The 19,299-nt window shown below is 58.3% G+C and overlaps 1 protein-coding gene across 1 annotated transcript in view; it reads right to left on the bottom strand.

Annotated features, from left to right (window-relative positions):
- Positions 1 to 1,385: 1,385 nt before the first annotated feature.
- Positions 1,386 to 19,299, bottom strand: part of SCN5A (sodium voltage-gated channel alpha subunit 5) — a 94,599-nt gene continuing 76,685 nt past the window's right edge. Inside the window, exons 22-29 of the mRNA XM_049628989.1 lie at positions 18,514 to 18,687; positions 15,514 to 15,636; positions 12,974 to 13,255; positions 10,950 to 11,003; positions 10,191 to 10,332; positions 9,454 to 9,554; positions 7,677 to 7,947; positions 1,386 to 4,889 (exon numbers count right to left, since the gene is read on the bottom strand). Of these exons, the coding sequence (XP_049484946.1) occupies positions 3,658 to 4,889; positions 7,677 to 7,947; positions 9,454 to 9,554; positions 10,191 to 10,332; positions 10,950 to 11,003; positions 12,974 to 13,255; positions 15,514 to 15,636; positions 18,514 to 18,687 (2,379 nt within the window). The 3' untranslated portion in view covers positions 1,386 to 3,657. The remainder of the gene's footprint in view (positions 4,890 to 7,676; positions 7,948 to 9,453; positions 9,555 to 10,190; positions 10,333 to 10,949; positions 11,004 to 12,973; positions 13,256 to 15,513; positions 15,637 to 18,513; positions 18,688 to 19,299) is intronic.

The raw sequence follows: 19,299 nt of genomic DNA, 5'->3' as shown, positions 1-19,299 counted from the left end.
ATCGGGCGGTCTCAGGACCAGGCTGAGATCACATTCACAGCACGGCCGGAGGCTGCTGTTTTATCCCAGGCTGAGCCGAACGGCCCCAGGATCGGCCCTGTTTTCATCCGGGGCCCCGGCGATTGTCTCCACTGAATAAAACCGAGAGGGACAGGGAGAGACAAAAATAAAGGCTGGGTGTGATGACACGGGCGTCATGTTTGTTCCCACACGGGCTCTGCAGGTGTTTGCAACGAAGGGTATGGAGTACCAGAGTGGGGACAAGTGATGGTCAGGGAAGGCTCCCAGAGGAGGTGACGTTAGGACGAGGCCTAAGGGCTGAGTGGAGAGGAGGCCAGGGTTCTGGGTGGAGGGAACCAGAAGCTGGCAAGGCCGTGAGGGGGAAAGAGCCTGGGTCCCTGGGGATTGAGGAGAGAAGACATCACGGAAGTTGGCGGGGGCCAGGGGCCGGCCGTGGCTTGCCTGGGCCCTGAGGCAACAGGAAGCCAGCGAAGGGTTTTATCCTGGAGGGAATGATCTTGGATTAAAACACTCTGGTAGCTGAGCGGTTGGGAATAGACAAGGACGGAGGGGGGAGGCCCCTGAGGAGCTGCCCTGGTTTCAACCCCGGCAGCGGCCAGTGCAGGACACGGAGAAGGCAGCGCCGACGGGGCGTGGAAGAGACTGCAGTCGATGCTCCGGATGAAACAGAAGAGCCCAGGTTGGACGGTTGGGCTTGAAGGCTTTGCGGATGTCCCAGGAGGCAGCCGGATATGCCGGCCTGGGGCTCAGTGGAGAAAACTGGGCTCCAGATAAAGACAGGACCCAAAGCTTGGCCGGGGTTGGGGCAGAGGGGGTTTCCTGCCCTCTTCCTGCAAGTGGGCCCAGGGCCTAACGCCCTCGGTCATTCAGGCGGATGCTGGAGGCCGTGCCCCCAAGGGAGGCGAACCCAGAGACCGGAGGAGAGCCGGGAGGGGCTGGCGCCACAGAAGGCCCGGGAAGAGCAGGGGCTGCTGTCTGCTGAGTTAGGTGCCGTGGAGGGGACCCGCAAGATGGGACAGAGACCCAGCCACAAGGAGGCCTCTGCTGGCCGCAGATCGCATTTGGTAGGGTGCAGGGGCGGTGGTGAGGAGCCAGGGGGAGGTGAGGGCGAGGAAGCCAGGGTCCGGTGTCCTGGGTCCAAGCCTGGCTTGACACAAAGACCATCTGGCTGTTCTCCATGACCTCCCTCTTCCCGACCCTTCCCATCGTGGGAGCCCCAAATCCCGGCCCTGCTTCTCTGCAGTGCCCCAGATTGGGGGTCCTGGAAGGCAGGACCGGGGTGACCCCGCTTTTCCTGGACCGGCCACTCTGCCAGCTGTTTTCCCGGGAAAGCAACGGGAAGTCCCGCGTGATTCTCGGGATCTCATCCCGTCCCCCCTGTACCGCCACCGCTGTCCCGGGTTGCCATCCTCATCAAAACACAAGAACAGAGCCCAGGCCAGGTCATGTAAGCCATTTATTGGTTTGTTTTAAAAATATGTATCTTATTTATACACGGAGTTTGGTGAGAAGTGCTCGATTAGCTCAGACAACAGCTGGCACTTGACGCTCCCTCCTCTTCCTACCCTCCTCTCCCCTCCTGCTGGTCATCGTGCAGTTCTGGAAAAAAAAAAAAAAAAAAAAAAAAGAGAGAGAGAGAGCCACGCTAAAAGCTAAGGAGTCGGGCCTAGCTCACCCTGCCTCGGCCACAGCCCGGGCACCTGTCTCAGGGCTCCCGGGCCGTCCGCGGACACATGAAACCACAACCCCTTCCGGCCAGCTGGGCGGCCAGCCGGCCTGCCTCCAAACCCGCATTCCTGGCCTGCAGTGGGCACAGAGTGCCGGGGAGGGGCACACGCCTCTCGGAGCCCGGAGCAAAGCACAGGGAGCTACGAAAATAAGGTTTCCACTCGGAGAAGTGTGCCTGGGACGGTCAAACCACGTCCCACACTGGACTCAAGGGGAACACGGGAGAAGAGAAGTCCCTCGGGTGGGTGGGGTGGGGGCTGGGGTCGCCACCAAGGGAACTCGGGGCGACAAGAAGAAACGTAATACTCGACTCGCCGGCAATGCCCCCTCAGCACTGCCACGAGCTCACGATCGTCCAGCCTTCCGACGGCTCGGCGAGGTAGGTTAGGGGCAGCGGGCTTCCGGCTTCCCGGGCTGCCCCGCGCGAGGCGGGCGGCGGCTCTGCTGGAGAGCTGGGATCGCTCCGCCAGCCAACACTGTCACTCGCGGGGTGACAGGTCTCTGCCTTGAAAGATTTGCATATGCTAAATAGGATTGTCAGCAGCTGAAGAGGCCCCCGGGGGGAATTGGACTAGAAAAAGTATTTTTCCCTGAAAAGGCCTTCTCACAAGACCCGTGGACGGCCCGGACCCTGCCCCGGACTGTCCCGCGGGCGGGTGCCACCAGGACCCCAGGCTGAGCCAGAGTGGCTGGTCCGGGGCCACGCCGCTCTCTTCCCCAAGGAAGCCCACAGTCCAGGCTCCTCCCAGGGCAGGGAACAGTTTGACCACCCCAAGGCTCCTTCCTTCCCGGCACAGGGCCCGTGATGCCCTCCCTGCTCCATCTGGAGCGTCGCTGGGCACCGCGCGGGAGATCCCCCCTCCCCACACCCGCACACAAGGTGAGAGGCGGAAAGGTCTGGAAAGAGAGCCCTGGCCACGACAACAGATTCCCTTCTTCACACGGCTGAAGCCTGTTCAGCTTCTCAGCCCTAACGGTGCCGGGCTCAGACTTCTCTTCCCGGCCTGTGGGGCAGGGCCTGCCGGGTTTGGGAGCTGGGATAAGCTGGGGGCCGGGCCGTGCGTGGGGCTGGTTCCCTTGTGCCCTTCACCTTAATGTTAATACTCTTGCAGAAGACCGGGCCCTCCTGGGAAGAAAAGGCAACATCAGTGCCCAGGACCGGCCCTGAGACCCGGGCCATTCCCTCCTGGAAGCTTTTCCGTTTCGTAGACGTGACCCCAGTATGGCCTGCATAAAAACACGGGCGGCAAACAGGACCCCGGGGACCACGGAAGGCCAGAGTGAGCGCCCACTGACAAGAACCCCTCTGCCTGACACGTGCCTGAGGGGAGCCGGGGCCACGCGTGGCCCGTGTCTGGCCTGTGTGCGTGGACTGCGTGCACGCGCGCGCGCGAGGCAAGGGGGTCGGCCCTCCTGGCACCACAGCCCGAGCAGCAGGGGAGACCCCTTCTGCGTTTCACTTTTGCTTTGAGAACAGACCTCCAGCAGCTCCACAGACCCTCCCGTTTGGAGTGAAGAAAAGGCAGCGTGAATTACTGCCGACGTCCATGGAAAAAAACGTTAGTTCTTTGCCCGAGTAAAAAAATATCAAATATAATAAATTTATGAAAGCCCCTTCACGACACGTACAGTCTCAGCTTTGTACTTCGCCTCAGCAGCTGGGACAGCGCTGCCTCGCAGGGCGCCGGGGTGCTGCCCGGCCAGACCCGGCCACCGGCGTGTGTGCCCCGTCTGGTCGGCTCGGCCAAGGGCCTCTGGCCGGCGGCGTGGCGGCCACAGAAAGAGCTCCGCCTCGTCGATCCGTGGGGCCGAGGCCCGTCTCCCACGCCGGAGCCCAAAGCAAGGAGGGCCCAGGGGGTGCTGGCTCGTGGCTGCCTCCCGGCGCGTCCTGGCCGGCTGGGGTGCGGCTCACACGATAGACTCGCGGTCCCGGTCTGGGGAGGCGGGGAAGTCCGCGAGGTCCTCGCTGCGGCTGCAGTCGGACACCCTCACCTGGGGGTTATCGCTGGTGGCCCTGGTGACGCTGTCATAGGAGGGCGGAGAGGACGTGGAGGACGTGGAGGGCGGGCCGCGGCGCCGGGAGAAGTTCTCGTTCATCACGTGGGCGATGAGGCCCTCTCGCTCGGGGGCGTCCTCTTCGGAGAGGCCGCTGCTGCCCGCCTGCTGGCGGAAGAGGAAGGAGGCGTGCTTCATGGAGCGCTGCAGCAGGTGCCTCCGGAAGGCCCGCTGGATGATGGTGGCCGACACCTCCTCGTGCTTGCGCCGCAGCGTGGTGGTGATGGGCTCGTAGGAGATCTTGGACGGGTTGGCCGCCATGAACTTCTCCTCCATCTGGATCTTCAGGGCGTCCATCTCCCCGGACTCGCCCAGAACCCTCTTGGTGAAGGCGAAGAGGATGTCCATGCAGTGGATACGGTCCCCGCTCACCATGGGCAGGTCCATGTTGATGAGGCTTATCTGGTTGGGCTTGGCGATGCGCAGCGGCTCAGACAGGGCATCGGCGAAGTCGGACAGGGCCGAGTACTCGATGAACTGGGTGGCCTCCGGGTCGAACTTCTCCCAGATCTCATAGAACATGTCGAAGTCGTCCTCGCTCAGGGGCTCAGTGCTCTCCTCCGTGGCCACACTGAAGTTCTCCAGGATGATGGCGATGTACATGTTGACCACGATGAGGAAGGAGATGATGATGTAGGTGGTGAAGAAGAGGATGCCCACGGCCGGGCTCCCACAGTTCCCCCGGGAGCCGTTGCTGTTGGGCAGATTGGGGTCGCAGTAGGGGGGCCCCGTGTTGAGGATGGGGCTGAGGAGGCCGTCCCAGCCGGCCGACGTGGTGATCTGGAAGAGGCACAGCATGCTGTTGGCGAAGGTCTGGAAGTTGAACATGTCGTCGATGCCGGCCTCCCACTTGACGTAGGCGAAGTTGGCCATGCCGAAGATGGAGTAGATGAACATGACGAGGAAGAGCAGCAGCCCTATGTTGAAGAGGGCAGGCAGGGACATCATGAGGGCAAAGAGCAGCGTGCGGATCCCCTTGGCCCCTCGGATCAGCCTGAGGATGCGGCCGATTCGGGCCAGGCGGATGACTCGGAATAGCGTTGGGGAGAAGAAGTACTTCTGGATGATGTCTGAGAGCACGGTGCCTGTGGGAAACAACAGAGGCCATGGCCACCCATGCACTTCTGTCCTGCCTTTAGTCCCACATCACTGGAGGGGGTCTCTGTACAGCCGGGAGCTAAGGAGAGGAGGCCATTTCAGGAGGGCTGGGTTGACCGGGGCAAGCAAGGACCCTGCGTCCCCCCCACCTCTCTTGGTCTTTCATTCTCATCTCTGATGCAGGAAAGGAGGACCCAAAGCACCACATCCTTTGCAAAGCGCCTTCCCAGACCTCTCGTCCCTTAGTCTTCCGGGACTGCCTGCACAGCAGAGCTGGACGGGGCCCGTGTTCTAGGTCTTGGGTTCTGAGGTCTGAAGGGACTTGCTCAGCATCTGGGTGGCCCAGCATGGACCGGGGCTCAGGCTTTTCAGCTTCTCATTACTCAAAGTGCGGTCCGAGGGCCAGCAGCCCTGGGACCTCCCGAGAGCTTGTCACAAATGTGGGATCTCAGCTCCACCTCCAGACCCAGTGCGTTTTCATAAGCCCAGACGATTCACGGGCACATCGGAGGGCAAGAAGCACCGGCCCAGAAGTCAGGGTTCTCCCCCGCGCCACACCCGTCACCGCTCAGCCTCCCTGAGATAGCTTCTGTCACCCTCCCAACCCTGCTCGCATCCGGGGCTTCCCACCCGTGGGTCTCTATTGACTAACCCTGGGTTTGCAGTTTGAAGAGGCAGGGATGTAAGTTATAGGAGAAAGAGCGAAGTACGCTTGCTTTGTATTGGCCCACGTGACCTTTCCGGATTCCTCACGTACTAATGTCACTGGCTGACACACGTGTCCTGTTTCCCGTCAAGAAGGCACTGGGCTGAGCATTTTATATCCATCCGTTTAGGCCTTCCGGGCACCCTAGGGGGGAGTAAGCTGATACCGTAATCCTCGTTTTCCAGAAGAGGAAACTGAGGAGTGAGGTAACTTACCCATGTTGTCACCTAGTCAGTGAGACGCTGGGACTCGACTCAGACGCTCTGGCTCCAAGTCGACCTGTTAACCAAGCCTCTGCAGTACGGCCAAGGGCCAGGGCCGGTAGTGGTCCCTGGAGCCTCTGAGAGTGTCCCTCATCGGCCCCTTGCCGCGGCTGACACCCCGCGTTCTCTAAAGCTTTTCTCTAGTCCCACCAGGCGTGCTCACCCTCACTCTCGCCTGGGACCTCCCAGAGTATTTCCTCACTCTACTTCCAGCTTCTAGCCATCCTCTGTCACCGCGGCTATGACAGCCCCTGCCTCAGCCCCCGCGTTTCCCTCTGAGTTCACCAGAGGCAAAAGCTGTACGTGGCAGAAAGAGGAAAGCGGGCCACCTCACGGCAGAATTGCACGGCGGAGGGGGTCGAGAGTTTGGGCTCTGAGCCCGAGCGACGAGAGAAAAAAAAAAGCGGGACTTAATCAAAACGACGAACTTTGTGCTTCAAGAGACGATGACCGAGAAAGTGACAAGACAACCCACGGAATGGGAGGCAGTATTTGCAAATCGTGTATCAGGCGAGGGACCGGTATCCGGGATACGTAAAGAACTCTCGCAACTCAACGATAAAGACATAAATAAGCCAATTAAAAAATGAGCGAAGGATTTGCATAGATGCTTCTCCAAGACATCTCTCGTGTTACATACCAAGACAGACACACCACAGAAAATGACCAATGAGCACATGAAAAGATGTTCAGCGTCATTAGTCATTAGGGAAGTGTGAACCCAAACCTCAACGTGGTTATCACTTCGTGCCCACCGAGGTGACTATAGTAAGAAACCGAAGACGACGACAAGTGTTGGCGAGGGTGGGGAGTAACTGGAACCATTATACGTCGACGATGGGAATGTGTCTACTTTGGAAAACAGCTTGGCAGTCTCTCCAAATTTTAGATTAGTGGTTTCCAGGGGCTGGGGAGACGGAAAATGGGGAGTGGCTGCTAAAAGGGTATGGAGTCCCTTTTGGTGGTGAGGGCAGTCGTCTAAAAGTAGGCATGGCGGTGATGGTTGCGCAACTCTGTGAATATACTAAAAACGACTAAATCTACTTTAAAGGGTAAATCTTATGGTATGTGAATCGTAGCTCAATGCAACTGTGCTGGTTATGAACCAGGAAAAGGACCCTCACCAGAAAACATGACCCTGCTGGTGCCTTAATCGTGGACTTTCAGCCTCCAGGACTGTCAGAAATAAATTTCTGTCGTTTCTGGGTTAGCCGGTCTGGTCTTTGGTTAGAGCAGCCCAAACAGACTAAGTGTGAATCCTCTCTCTTCCGTTCCCAGTTGCCTGATATCCTCGTCTCACCGCTGACTTTATAAGGCGGAATGCACAAGGTGAGTGATGTCTGAAGGAGCCTGGCCCACAATGGTGGCTAGACTCTAGAATTTTCCATCTCTAGGGATAACTTCTACCCTAGAGGGCCACCTGCTCCCATCCCTGGAGACTCACCTCACCCTGAGTAAGCCCCTTCTTCCTTCAACCTAGGCTGCAGGCTTTCCCTCGGGAGGGCAGGGAAGTCTGCCCAGCCCCCGCTCTCCTTCCCAGACTCATTCTTGAAGCTCTCACAGAGAGCAGAAAGCTGTGTTCCAGGGTCCCGTGGAGGGGCGGGGCATGAGGGGGTGCCGGCTTCTCTGCCAGGATGGCTCCCCTGGACTGAGTAGGCGTTCCCAGACAAGTTCTCTGTGGCTGTGTGTGTATGCGTGTGTGGTAGGGAGAGGTGAGGAATGCAGAGAAAAGAACGAAGAAGACTAGTATACTTGGCATTAAGTACAGACCCGGGACTGGAGGAAAGGCCAACTTGCATACCCACCCACGATGGAGAGGATGACAACCACGAAGTCGAAGATGTTCCAGCTGTTGGTGAAATAATAGTGACGCAGGGCGGCCATCTTGATGATACACTCGCCTGTGAAGATGGCTACGAAGAGCAGGTTGATCTTGGCCAAGATGTTGACCTTCTCGGGGCTCTGGTCATCTGTCTCCACCATCATGGTCACCATGTTCAAGCAGATAAGGAACATGATGGTGACATCGAAGGCTTGCTTGGTCACAATGTCAAACAGGAAGCCCTGGTACTTGTTCTGAAGGGAGGGGAAAAGGATGGGCTCAGCAGGGGCCTCAGATGGGCTAGTAGGCCCCCTGTTGCTGCCCCTCTGCCCAGACCTTCCACCCTCCTGCTGTACCCTCCGCTGAGGCCGACACCCCAGCCAGACTGTCAGGGTGAGGGGAGGAGTCAGGAAACGGAAACAGCCAGTCTCTCCTGCTTCCAGGCCTGGCCCTCAGGCCCCCTCTTCTCTGAGGTCTTCCCGATCCACCTTCAGGAAGGGATTTCTCCTACCCTGAGCTTCCTTAGAACACGCACTGTGCTTCTCTTTTTGTTTGTACCGATGGCTCAAGGTCAGGTTTAAAATTCAATCTGGAAATTGGATTGGCCCTCAGGTTAACAAATTTTCTCCACTCTTTATGGAATTGATTTCTTTAGCTGTTTATTTATTTATTTTGAGAGGGAGAGGGAGACGGAGAGGGAGAAGGAGAGACAGAGAAAGAGAGAGGGAGAGAATGCCCAGCCAGCTCTACACTGTCAGCACAGAGCCCAACACAGGGCTCAACCTCACAAACTGAGATCATGACCTGAGCCCAAATCAAGAGTTGATGTTTAACTGACTGAGCCTCCCAGGTGCCCCTGGAATTGATTTTATTTATTCGATTAACTATATTTGTATGTCTTTAATTGTTAGCCACCTCAGATTATTTGGGGAAAAACAGAAGATTACAAATAAGTGAACACAGGGATGCCTGCGTGGCTCAGTGGGTTAAGCATCTGAGTTCAGCTCAGGTCATGATCTAACGGTTCATGAGTTCAAGCCCCACGTCGGGCTCTGTGCTGACAGCTCAGAGCCTGGAGCCTGCTTCGAATTCTGTGTCTCCCTCTCTCTCTCGGCCTCTCCCCCACTCACGCTCTGTCTTTCTCTCTCTCAAAAATAAACAATTTAAAAAAAAATAAGTGAACACACACACACACACACACACACACACACACACACAGCTAACCTAGAATAAAGCATGGTGAAAGGGTAGGAATTAGATAAAATCGATGAGATGGATTTAAAAACTGAGCCTGTCACTTCCTAGCTAGTGATTTGGGTTGTGTCACCTAATTACTTTGAATACTGTCCTCCACCCCCTTTTCTAGAGAGTGGCTTCGTCAGTCAGCCCACGTGCCAGGGGACTCTGGGCCACGTCTGTCCCACTCAGGGGTTGCCAGGAAAAGGCTGTGAATGCAGGTGGGTGTGCAGAGGCCATCCTGCTCTCCCTGGGAAAGGCTGCACTCCGGCAGGTGGGGAGGGAGCGCTCGGAGGCAGAGGGACTCCTGTGGGAGGGAGTGATCCTGGTTCTAACAGTCCTCCCAGGCCTTCCTCACTTTCTCCAGCAGTCTGAGGCCTCCGTGTGGTCAGAGGCCTGACCGAGGGGCCTGGGCTAGGCTGAGAGACTGTGAAGAGGCCTTGATAGCTGGTCCTGGGGAGGGGGGCTTCCCAGGCCCCCTCAGCACATCCTCCCCACTCTTGCTGAATCGGGAACTGGCTCACCAGGGGCCGAGGGATGGGCTTCTGGGGCTTCTTGGAGCCCAGCTTCTTCATGGCATTGTAGTACTTCTTCTGCTCCTCTGTCATGAAGATGTCCTGGCCCCCTAAGTGCAGAGAGACAGGCACCAGACTCATTTAGGGGTTCCTAGAGGCTCTGGCATGGGGGGGGATAGGGATCCTGCCTCCTTGATGAGGGTGCCTCGGTCGGCCTCCTCCTCACTTCCTCTCCTGCTGGAGAAAAGTATGTTGCTGGAGATTCGCCAGAGATTCCTCCCCAAATCTGCTTTTCCAGGGTCCCTGTCTCCCTTCACTTTGAGGGTTCTCTGGCTTTGTGAGATGCAAATCCACTCCCCATCTCCCCCCCTCCCCCCACCGGCTCAGCTCAGCCACCCCGAGGTTCTCTCTGTCTACTTGGTCTGCCCACAACCCAATCATGGCCTGACCCGGGGCCACTGTCCCCCTTTCCCACCTTCCTGATCCTGGTGAATAGTCCCATCAGCCCAGCTCCTCTCAGGAGCCTCACCTGTCGGGTAGACTAGGGCAGGCCTGGGGCCCCTCCTTCCACTCCAACAGACTGGGCCTGTTACCTCATGGATGCCCCCTCTCCCACCCACTCCAGCAGCAGCGGGAAAAGGACCATCTGCAGCAGGAAGGCCACGCGGGGCCGGGGCCCAGAACGGCTCCTCAGTGCCCCGGCCCCCAGCCCGGCCCTGCCAGCCCACAGGGGGCAGGCGCTCTACGTATCTTTTTCTTTTGTTGGTTGAAGTTGTCAATGATGACACCGATGAAAAGGTTCAGGGTGAAGAAAGACCCGAAGATGATAAAAATGACGAAGTAGATGTACATGTAGAGGTTGTATTCCCATTGGGGCTGCTCTTCAAACTAAGGGGGAGAAATCAGACAGGGGGATCAGACAGGCAGGAATGGGGGAGGGCCGGCTGGAGGTGTCCCCTCCACGGGTGAGAGGGTGTGTCCACAGGAAGGTCACCAGCACGGGGCTGTGTGTCTGTGTGTGCACGCGCGTGCAGAGCAGGGCCGGGGTGGGTGGGGAAGGGGTTCAGGAGGGTAACGGCTCAGGGCTGACACGGTGGTGCAGTCTGGCTTCCACCCTGGGCCGTCGGGAGGTTCGAGTCTGTTCAGCACCCCCAGTGTTCACGGAACTATCAGTGTGATTGGGTGGGGTGCAAAGACACAGAAGAAACTTGATCTGCATTTCTATTCCTTCTACCCTGTCTCTCCTGGGGCAAGACTAAGATTCAAGCAAATGACAGTGAATTTCATTTGAAAGATATTTGCGGATTTGGGGCTCCTTGGGAGACCATGCAACTCTGCCCCAGGGCCAGGCCTGGGCGTTCCAGACAGGCCCGACTGCAGGTTGACACGAGACATCTGGCCTGTATGGGGTGGGCTTATGGGTGTGGACACGGATTCCCTAGTGGCCAAGCATCCGGGAGACTCAGGTGCCTGACTTGGTGGGAGAGGCCAGCGTGGTTACCTACCCCCCTGGAGTCCACAGCCGCATACATAATGTCCATCCAGCCTTTAAATGTTGCCTGAAAGGAAAAAACAAGAAAATCACTTAACTTCCATCTATTGAGGTACTTAGGGCTCCTATCTGGACAGATGAGGCCAGGGACTATCCTCCTATGAGAAGCTAGCATCCCGCCCCAGCGCTGACCTGGCCCCCTTTGCCATGTCCCTCAGAGAACCACGTGGCTTCTGCTCCAGGGCCTTTCAGGAAGGTCCTGAAACATCTCAACCTCCCCTCGTACCTACGGGGGTCCTCTTGCCACGGGTGTGTTGGTAAATGGCTAACAAATGGCTTTCCAGAAGCAAACAAAGCCCTGATTGTTGTGTTCGCCAATCTCTCGGTGTAAACACTCCCCCCCCACGGCCCGTTTCAAGTTATCAACGTCTCCTTACTGAACACAGACTTGGGAAGAGACACACAGGAGCCTAGCATTACAGTATTTCCACTGTACAGCTATAGCTCATGTAAATAACCTCAAGAGCATAGAGAGTAATAGGGAGTAATGGTGAATTTTGAGTTTTTAAATTTATTTTAAGTGATCTCTACACCCAACATGGGCCTCAAACTCACAACCCTGAGACTGAGAGTTGCGTGCTCCCCCGACTGAGCCAGCCAGGCGCCCCATGATTTTGTGTTAATGTCATTTAGTGAATTATCAGTTTATAAAATCTAATTTTTAATCAGGACTTGCAAAGTATCTGAAAATGCAACAGTCAGCTCTTGTAGGCTACACAAACCTGCTCCAGCCCACCCTCCAGAGCGGCAAAGGAGGAGGTCGCACGAAACGGGGCTCCGGCGTTGGCTACACTGTCTGCCCCAGTCGGGGCTGCTAGGAAGGTTCAGGAAGGGCCTGAGAGACGTGTGGTGGCGAGGCCGACTGCCCAGGGGGATCTCACTTGTGTCCTTGGCCGAGTTCCAAACCTGCCCAAGCCTCCTTTCAGGGTACAGCTGCCCACACACACTTCCAGGCCTGAGAGTTCTTATGACACAGGTAGGGCAGATGGGGAAACTGAGGCTGCCCCAGAGGAGGCAGGCTACTTCAGCTCGCCGTGCCAGGAGGCCCTGCCCTGTGGAGAGAGGCCTGGAAAAGCTCTGGAAACTGCTGGAGAGCATCCAAGGTGATGAGATGCTTGTGACTCTCTTTCCAGCCACTGTGTTGCTTTGTCTGGAACGGCTGGCAGTTCTCAGTCTACAAATTCTGTCGTCCAGAGGGAAGTCCCAGGAACAGAAGGCTCTCTGGGTTTGGCTTGAATCTTGTCCTCTAGGAGGTATTTCAGGGGAGTCTTTGGAGAGAGCTACCCCTGGGGTTTAAGGGAGGCCCGCAAGAGTGAGGAGATGTACATTAAGTCCACTGAGTGTCCCTCTGCTTTGGGGACGAGAGACAGGTATCTGGTCTCAAGACCGGGGTGGCAAGAAGCTGTGGCTGTATGTGTTACGGCTATTTGTGGGTTAAGTTTATGGCATGTATCAGGCTCACTGAAGCCTCCGTCCTCCCAAATCAATGGAAACTTTGGAAAGACTGGGTAGGGTCATGTATGTTTCAACATCACACATCTTGCACATTAGAGGTAGAAGTAAATATGTTCTCTGGAACAACACAGGAGGTATTATTACCTTTTATAACACAAGGCTGGAGTCGCAGCTTGGCTAATAGTTCCGACTCTGCATGTCTATGGTCTTTGATTTTTAACCTGTGCCATCACATTGCCAAGCTGATGGCGTGAGGTTGTCCGCCTGACTACTGGCTGGGGGGTTGGTTCTGCGTCAGTGCTGAACCCCCAATGCCATGCCTCTGGGAGAATGTGGTATCTGTTCTAGAATGGAAAATCCAGAGACTTCCCAAGGAGCCACGAAGTCTCTGGAGAATCCTTAGCCTTCTTTGGGCACTGTGACCCTATCGTGAGGAACCAGAGTGGCCCCACTGTCCCCCTCCTGCCCACACTGTGGGTGAAGGTGCCTGTTGCTGGAAAACCAGTGGGAAGAAGGACTTACCACCTGCAGAAGGGCCAGGTACCCGGCCCCTACGTTGTCAAAGTTGACTTTCACCTTGGTCCAGTATAATTCGCCAGTCACATTGAAAGACTCACAGTCACTCTTGTTGTTCACGATGGTGTAGTTCAAAGGCAGGTCTCCTTCAGTCTGGTTGATGCACCGCCCAAACTTCCCCGCAAAGAGGTTCACGCCCATGATGCTGAAGATGAGCCAGAAGATGAGGCAGACGAGGAGGACGTTCATGATGGAGGGGATGGCGCCCACCAGGGCATTGACCACAACCTCAAGGAGACAGAGAAGAGGCTCAGTTCCTGGGGGTGCCCAGAACATATGCTCTTTTCGAGACCCACCCCTGCTCCCTCCCTGAACTTGTTGCCTGCAGGTCCCTGTGGGGGTGGGGGTGGGGGTGGGGGTGGAACACTTCCTGTCCCCAAGGAAGGGCCACCCCTGGCTGGAAGCCCTGATGGGGAGTAAAAGGAGAGATGATGGAGAGTGGGGCGGGGGAGAGAACACACACAGACACCTTTCTTATGTTTTTGGTCCTGCCCTGAATCCATGACCTTCAAACTGAATTTTCAACAGGGTCTGTCTGGTTGAGTGTGCCGGCGATCTGATGGGAAAGGGCCTCCGGAGACACATTCTCTGAGCTAAGTTTCTGGTTTATTTTGGGGTTGCTGCTACTAGGAAGGATGGGCGTTCTCCCTAAAGCACGCCCAGGGGACCTCTGTGCGGCATCTGGCGGGTGCTCTGGCAGCTCTCCGGGGCTGCGGTGAGAGCCGAGCGGGGAGGGCAGGGCGTGTGGGCACTCCCGGTGCCCCTCTCCCTCCTGGCAGCCAGCGGCTCTCTGACCCCATGGAGCCCTGGCGTCGTTCTCTTCATCGAAACTCACAGTGCCTGGCAGAAGCTCCCTTGGCAAAAGCATATGGGGCACTCCGCTCCACTGAGGGCCCAAGCGCCCAGCCGTCTGGGAGTCGGGAAGGTGTTTGCTGTGCAGACGGGAAGGGAGGCTGGTGCTGGGCTGTGTGGTGGGCCTGGGGCTGGACGGGCAGTGTGACACATGCAGATGAGAGAGGGCCCCTGGTCCTGGCAGGCGTGATGAACAGGGTGGGAAACCCAACTCCCAGGTTTGCCCTTGGCCGGCTCTGTGGCCAACGGCCACAACAGAGGCGTTCCTGGCAGCTCGCAGCGCCCCGTGTCCCTCTGGAAACAGATGCCCTCGCTCCCAAGAGACCTTTGGCTTAGGCAGGATGATTCACTTGCGAATGGTTTCCCACCAGGAATAAGTGACTTGTTTCTCTCTCTCTTGGGGGTGTGGGCAAAGGTCAGAACCGACAATAAGGAAGGCACCTGTTGGGACGAGCACTGGGTGTTACATGCAAGTGATGAATCACTGAATTCTGCTCCTGAAACCAATACTACACCTATGTTAACTAACTAGAATCAAAAGAAAAGAACAAAGAACTTAAAAAACAAAACCCCAACAAAATGGGGGCTGTGTGACGGTGTCTGCAGGGTCAGCGAGACTCAGGCACACAGATGTGGCTGCTGAAGCCACAACAGAACTGTGTATGTTGTGTAAAAAAACAAGTAATGCAAAACACACGCGCACACAAGTACACGTACGTGCGTGTTTTCTTGCTGCGTACTACAGGTAAAGTTTTTTTCTTGGTGGGGCTTTTAAATTTGCCTTGCGTGACCATATTTGGTAAAATTTGGTGACCTGAAAAATGCTTAGGGCTCTGTACTTAAAAATCCGTGTAGGGGCGCCTGGGTGGCTCAGTCGGTCAAGCGTCTGACTTCGGCTCAGGTCAGGATCTCACGGTTTGCAGGTTCGAGTCCCGAGTCGGGCTCTGTGCTGGCGGCTCCGAGCCTGGAGCCTGTTTCGGATTCTGTGTCTCCCTCTCTCTCTGCCCCTCCCCCCAGTTGTACTCTGTCTCTCTCTGTCTCTCAGAAATACATAAATGTAAAAAAGAATTACAAACGAAAAAGAAATCCGTGTAAGAGTTCACTAAGCAAATGACAACTAACAGCTGGTGCTGAGAATATAGCTGCTTCCTCTGTTTCCTCGACCTTCATGACCACGGCCCTACTGCCCATCGCAGACCAAGGAGGACAGCCTGTGTCTGCTGGAGGGCAGGGCGCACAGACGGGCACATGGAATCAGAACACACGGGTGGCCCCCGCCCCGGAGCAGAAGCAGAGGGGCTCCCTGGCCAGTGGGGCTGGGCGGCAGCCGAGAAACCCACACCCAGACCTCACCTCTTTTCCTTTGCTGGGTTCTCCTGGCCCTCTCGGGGCCCACGGGGCTGAAGGTGACAGGCCTCGAGGGAGAGGGATCTCACAGCTCTCCACCCTCTGGGTGCCCGTGAGCCCAGCTGACCCTGTCCTGGAGGTTTTGCACCATGCTCCAACTGGGGCCGGGGCGGGGGGATCCACAGCCCCAGCTCCGGGCTGGGCCGCTTGGTCAGCGGGTGAACGTGGGGGCCCCTCAGTGCAGTCACCTCCCACTGCCCTGGCAGGAAAGCAGCCACTCCCCTTACCCTCATGCCCTCAAATCGGGACAGGGCTCGCAGGGGTCGGAGAGCACGCAACGTCCTCAGGGACTTGATGGGGCCCATCTCTGCGAAGCCCAGGGTGTTGGCCGCCAGGCTGATCAGCGAGACCTGTGGGAGGTAAGGAGGGCGGGAGCGCCATGGGGACAGCGCTAGAGGCAGGTGGGAGGGCTCCTGGCCCACCTAAAGCGCGGCTGGTGTCAGAGGGCCAGCAGGCTTTCCCCGCGTCTAATCTTTGCTATTTCCGGCTGCGTCATCTTCACGGGCTGCCGCGCCCTGGGCTGGCCTTGCTGGGGCCCACGAGGCTGGGCGTGAGGCCAGTGTGTCCCCGCTTTCAGATCTTTACTAAGGGCCTGCTCTGTGCACTCACTAACCCAAGGACTTGGGATGCCTTATCCCTATTCTCCTGTAGAAAACCGAGTTCCAAAGCCAGCCGCTGGCATGGAGGGACAGGCACACAAAGCCTGGGCTTTTGGTCCCCGCGGGCTTGCCTTCAGGTCAAATTCCTTTTGGGAAGGGAGGACTGTCCTGGGTTGACCGTGAGCAGACAGACCATCCTGGGGCTTTCCCCCAAAGCCATCGGCCGTCTTCAAAGAGGGTAGGCACAAGCGGAGCGTCTATGGCCCAGGGACCGGGTCGGGCCAGTCTGCCCAGCAGCGCACCCTGGTCATCTGTGCTTTCAAAGCTTGGGCCCCTGCCCCACTCAGAGCCCTTCCATCTCAGCTGACCGCAGCTCCCTCCATCCAGCTGCTCAGGCCGCGAGCCTTGGCGTCATCCCCGCCTCCTCTCCCTCTCTCACACCCTGCGTCCAACCCGGCAGGATTTCCTGTTGGCTCTGCCTTCGAAATACATCAGAAGTCCAAATATTTCTCACCACTTCCACTGCCACCACGCTGGCCAGGCCACGGTCATCTCTCCCCTGGACCGCCACCAGAGCCTCCTGACCCTCCTCCCTGCCTCCACGTGGGCCTCACACCGCCCCCCCCCCCCCGCCAGCCCCTGTGCTCCTTCAGGAACATGTCACTCTTTTGCTCAGAGTCGCTGCAATGCCTTCCCACTTCGTTCTAAAGCCTGGCCTCATCTCCTGTACCTCCCTTCCCCACTCAGTCTGCTCCAGCCACTCGGGCCCCCTTGCCATTCCTCGAGTATGCCAGGCACGCTCCCACCCCAGGACCTTTGCACGGCCCCTCCAACCTCTGCTCGGAAGGTTCTGCAGATGTCTGCCCGGCTGACCCTAACTTCCTTCACGTTTGCTCCAACGTCGTCTCAGTGGACCCACCCTGGCCGGCCGATTTAAAGTTGTAACCTACACCTTCCCCTCGCCAGAGTCCCGGCCCTCCTCATCCCCTTTCCTTCTCCGCTTCCTTTTTCTCCTTCTCCACTTCCTTCTCCTTGACCTCGGACAAGGCCCCTCTCTGCTGTGGGCCTCAGTTTCCTTCTCTGCAGGCTAATTCTCCAGTTCTGGGACTGGGCAGCTCCCCACGGTGGCAGGTGGGAGGGGCTTGGTGGGCTTCCCCAGGAGTCTTTGCAAAAGCCTCCTGCCTTCCTCGAGGGGAGTCGCTCGGCAGACCCGGCTTCCCAAGAAGCTGCAGAAATAGCTGGGTGGGGGCCTCAGGGCAGAGGCGCCAGGATCCCAGGCTCGGCCACCGCCCTGGGGCAGGAGGCCTCCCAGGCCCTCTCCTCCCTCTCAGGAAGGCTCTGAGGACTCCATGCACACGCTAACCCAAAGAGCCTCTCCTGTCACGGCCACCCACGGATTGGCCCTCCAGCAAGGCTGAGTCCCTCCCTGTGGCCTCTGAGTGGGGTGTGGGGTGGGGGGACTGAACAGAGACCTGAGCCTCTTCTGCAGCCACGTGAAGGACCGCCCCTGCTGGTGGGCGGAGCCTAAGGCCAAGCCCAGAAGCCACAGGTGCCCTCCGGAAAGCTCTTACCCGGCTTCGGATGTGGACCCACCTTCTGTAGGACCCGCTGCAACCAGATGGCGAGCCCTCACCTGAGCCCCTGGCCGTTCCCTCTGCCCTCAGTGAGTGCAGGCCCGAGGCCGTTCCACACCCTGCTCTCGGGCTCCCCTCTGGCTCTTCTCACACGCCACTGTGCTCAGGAGCCCAGGGGGACCCTGCACGCATCGTGCTTGGCACCCGGCAGCGTCCTGGGGCCTGGGTAGCCGTGGGGCAGGCCCCCCGCCCCCCCGCTCCATCTGCCAACCGGGCGCTCAGAAGACGTGGCGCCTCCCGCCCTCCACCCTCCCGGGACAGGCAGGGAAGCTGTGCCCGCCTCCCCAGTCGTCCAGGGCACCCACCCAGAACCCCTCAGCCAGCGTTCGTGGCTTTCTGCCTTCCTGTACCCCTTTCTCATCCTCCCCAAGTGGTACCTTCTACCTGAGCCCGGAGGATCCCCCGCTGCCTGACCAGAATCCCTTCACCGGCCCTGTCCCCTCTGGCCTTTGGCTCACTCTGTCCACACGGCCTCCTACCATGTGTGGGCGCAGAGGATCCGAACCGGCGACCTAACTAGTGGGCCTGACAGCCGCTTCACAAGACGCGTAGCGGGTGCTCTGATACAGGCTGGTCTGCCCCCTGACTTCCGGCCCTCCTGGGAGGGGGCCCCACCCCTGCCCTGGCTCGCGCTCCTGCCTGGACTGCTCCTCACTCTCCCCCTTAGGGAGTCCAGTCTCCCCCAGAAGCCTCAGTCTCCCCCCCCTCCCCCGGCTCCTCTGTCTCCCAAAACCGGGGTGCTGACGGCCAGACCCACGCTCCGATTCCCCCCAGACTGGGAACGTTATGGGCGGGGCCTGGGTCTCTCCTGCGACGGGGGCGTGGCCTCCTTCCCCTCTGCCTGCTCTGCGGCCCAGCCACGTGCCTCAGCTTCGGCCTGCGGACTCCCCCCCCCCCCCGCCCTGTCATTCTGCCCTTCCGTCCCTCCGCTTCAGCTCCTTCCCACCCTGGCCACCGAGCTCCCCTCCTCCCGTCCCTTCCGGTCCACACTCACGTCCACGATGAGGAAGTCCAGCCAGCACCAGGCGTTGGTGAAGTACTTCTTGAAGCCGTAGGCCACCCACTTGAGCAGCATCTCCAGCACGAAGACGTAGGTGAACATCTTGTCAGCATACTCCAGCAGAACCTTGATGGTCTTCCGCTCCTCTAGGTAGATGTCCTCGAAGGCCTGCAGACCGGGCCAAGGGCGGCACCCGTGACGTCCAGACCACGGCCGATCCCGCCCCGCGCGAGACTCCCTCCCCTCATCACAGCCCGAGGGGGCGGGAGCAGAGGGGAGGCACGTAGCGGAGGGGCCCTTCCGGGGTGATCACGCTGGACTGGATCCGCGCGCTCTCCCGGGAGCGCGCGCTCCGCCGGTGGCTCGTGGGGCACGTGGACAGCAAGGCGCAACGTGCGGTGAGAAGGCTTCTCCCTTTCCACCGAGGAGCGAGGCTCAGTTCTGAGCCAGCGCACCGTTGAGACCTTCCTCAGACGTGCTGATCCCCCGTGTTAACCAGGAGCGTGAGGGGGCGCGGGCTCGGCCCACGGCCCTTCGGCCGAGAGCACCGTAAACCCTCTCTTTGTTGTTTTCATTCCACTGCGCCGTTCCTCTCTTTACGAGGTTACCTACTTTTCACGGGAAATGAAATTGGTTTCCAGTGGTAACGACCATTAGGTCTCTCTCTCCAATGCGTTTATGTAGAGACACAAAAGCCAGTGAGAGCTGATCCGAAGGAAAATTTCCGGTAAGCGCCGGTGAAGGCGGTTTGTCAAGAAGACGGTTGGAGGATGCGCGACT

The sequence above is a fragment of the Panthera uncia genome, chromosome C2, assembly GCF_023721935.1.
Source record: "Panthera uncia isolate 11264 chromosome C2, Puncia_PCG_1.0, whole genome shotgun sequence".
NCBI classification, from domain to species: domain Eukaryota; kingdom Metazoa; phylum Chordata; class Mammalia; order Carnivora; family Felidae; genus Panthera; species Panthera uncia.
The sequence above is the reverse complement of the archived record's forward strand: the minus strand, read 5'-3'. Positions and strand labels throughout refer to the sequence as shown.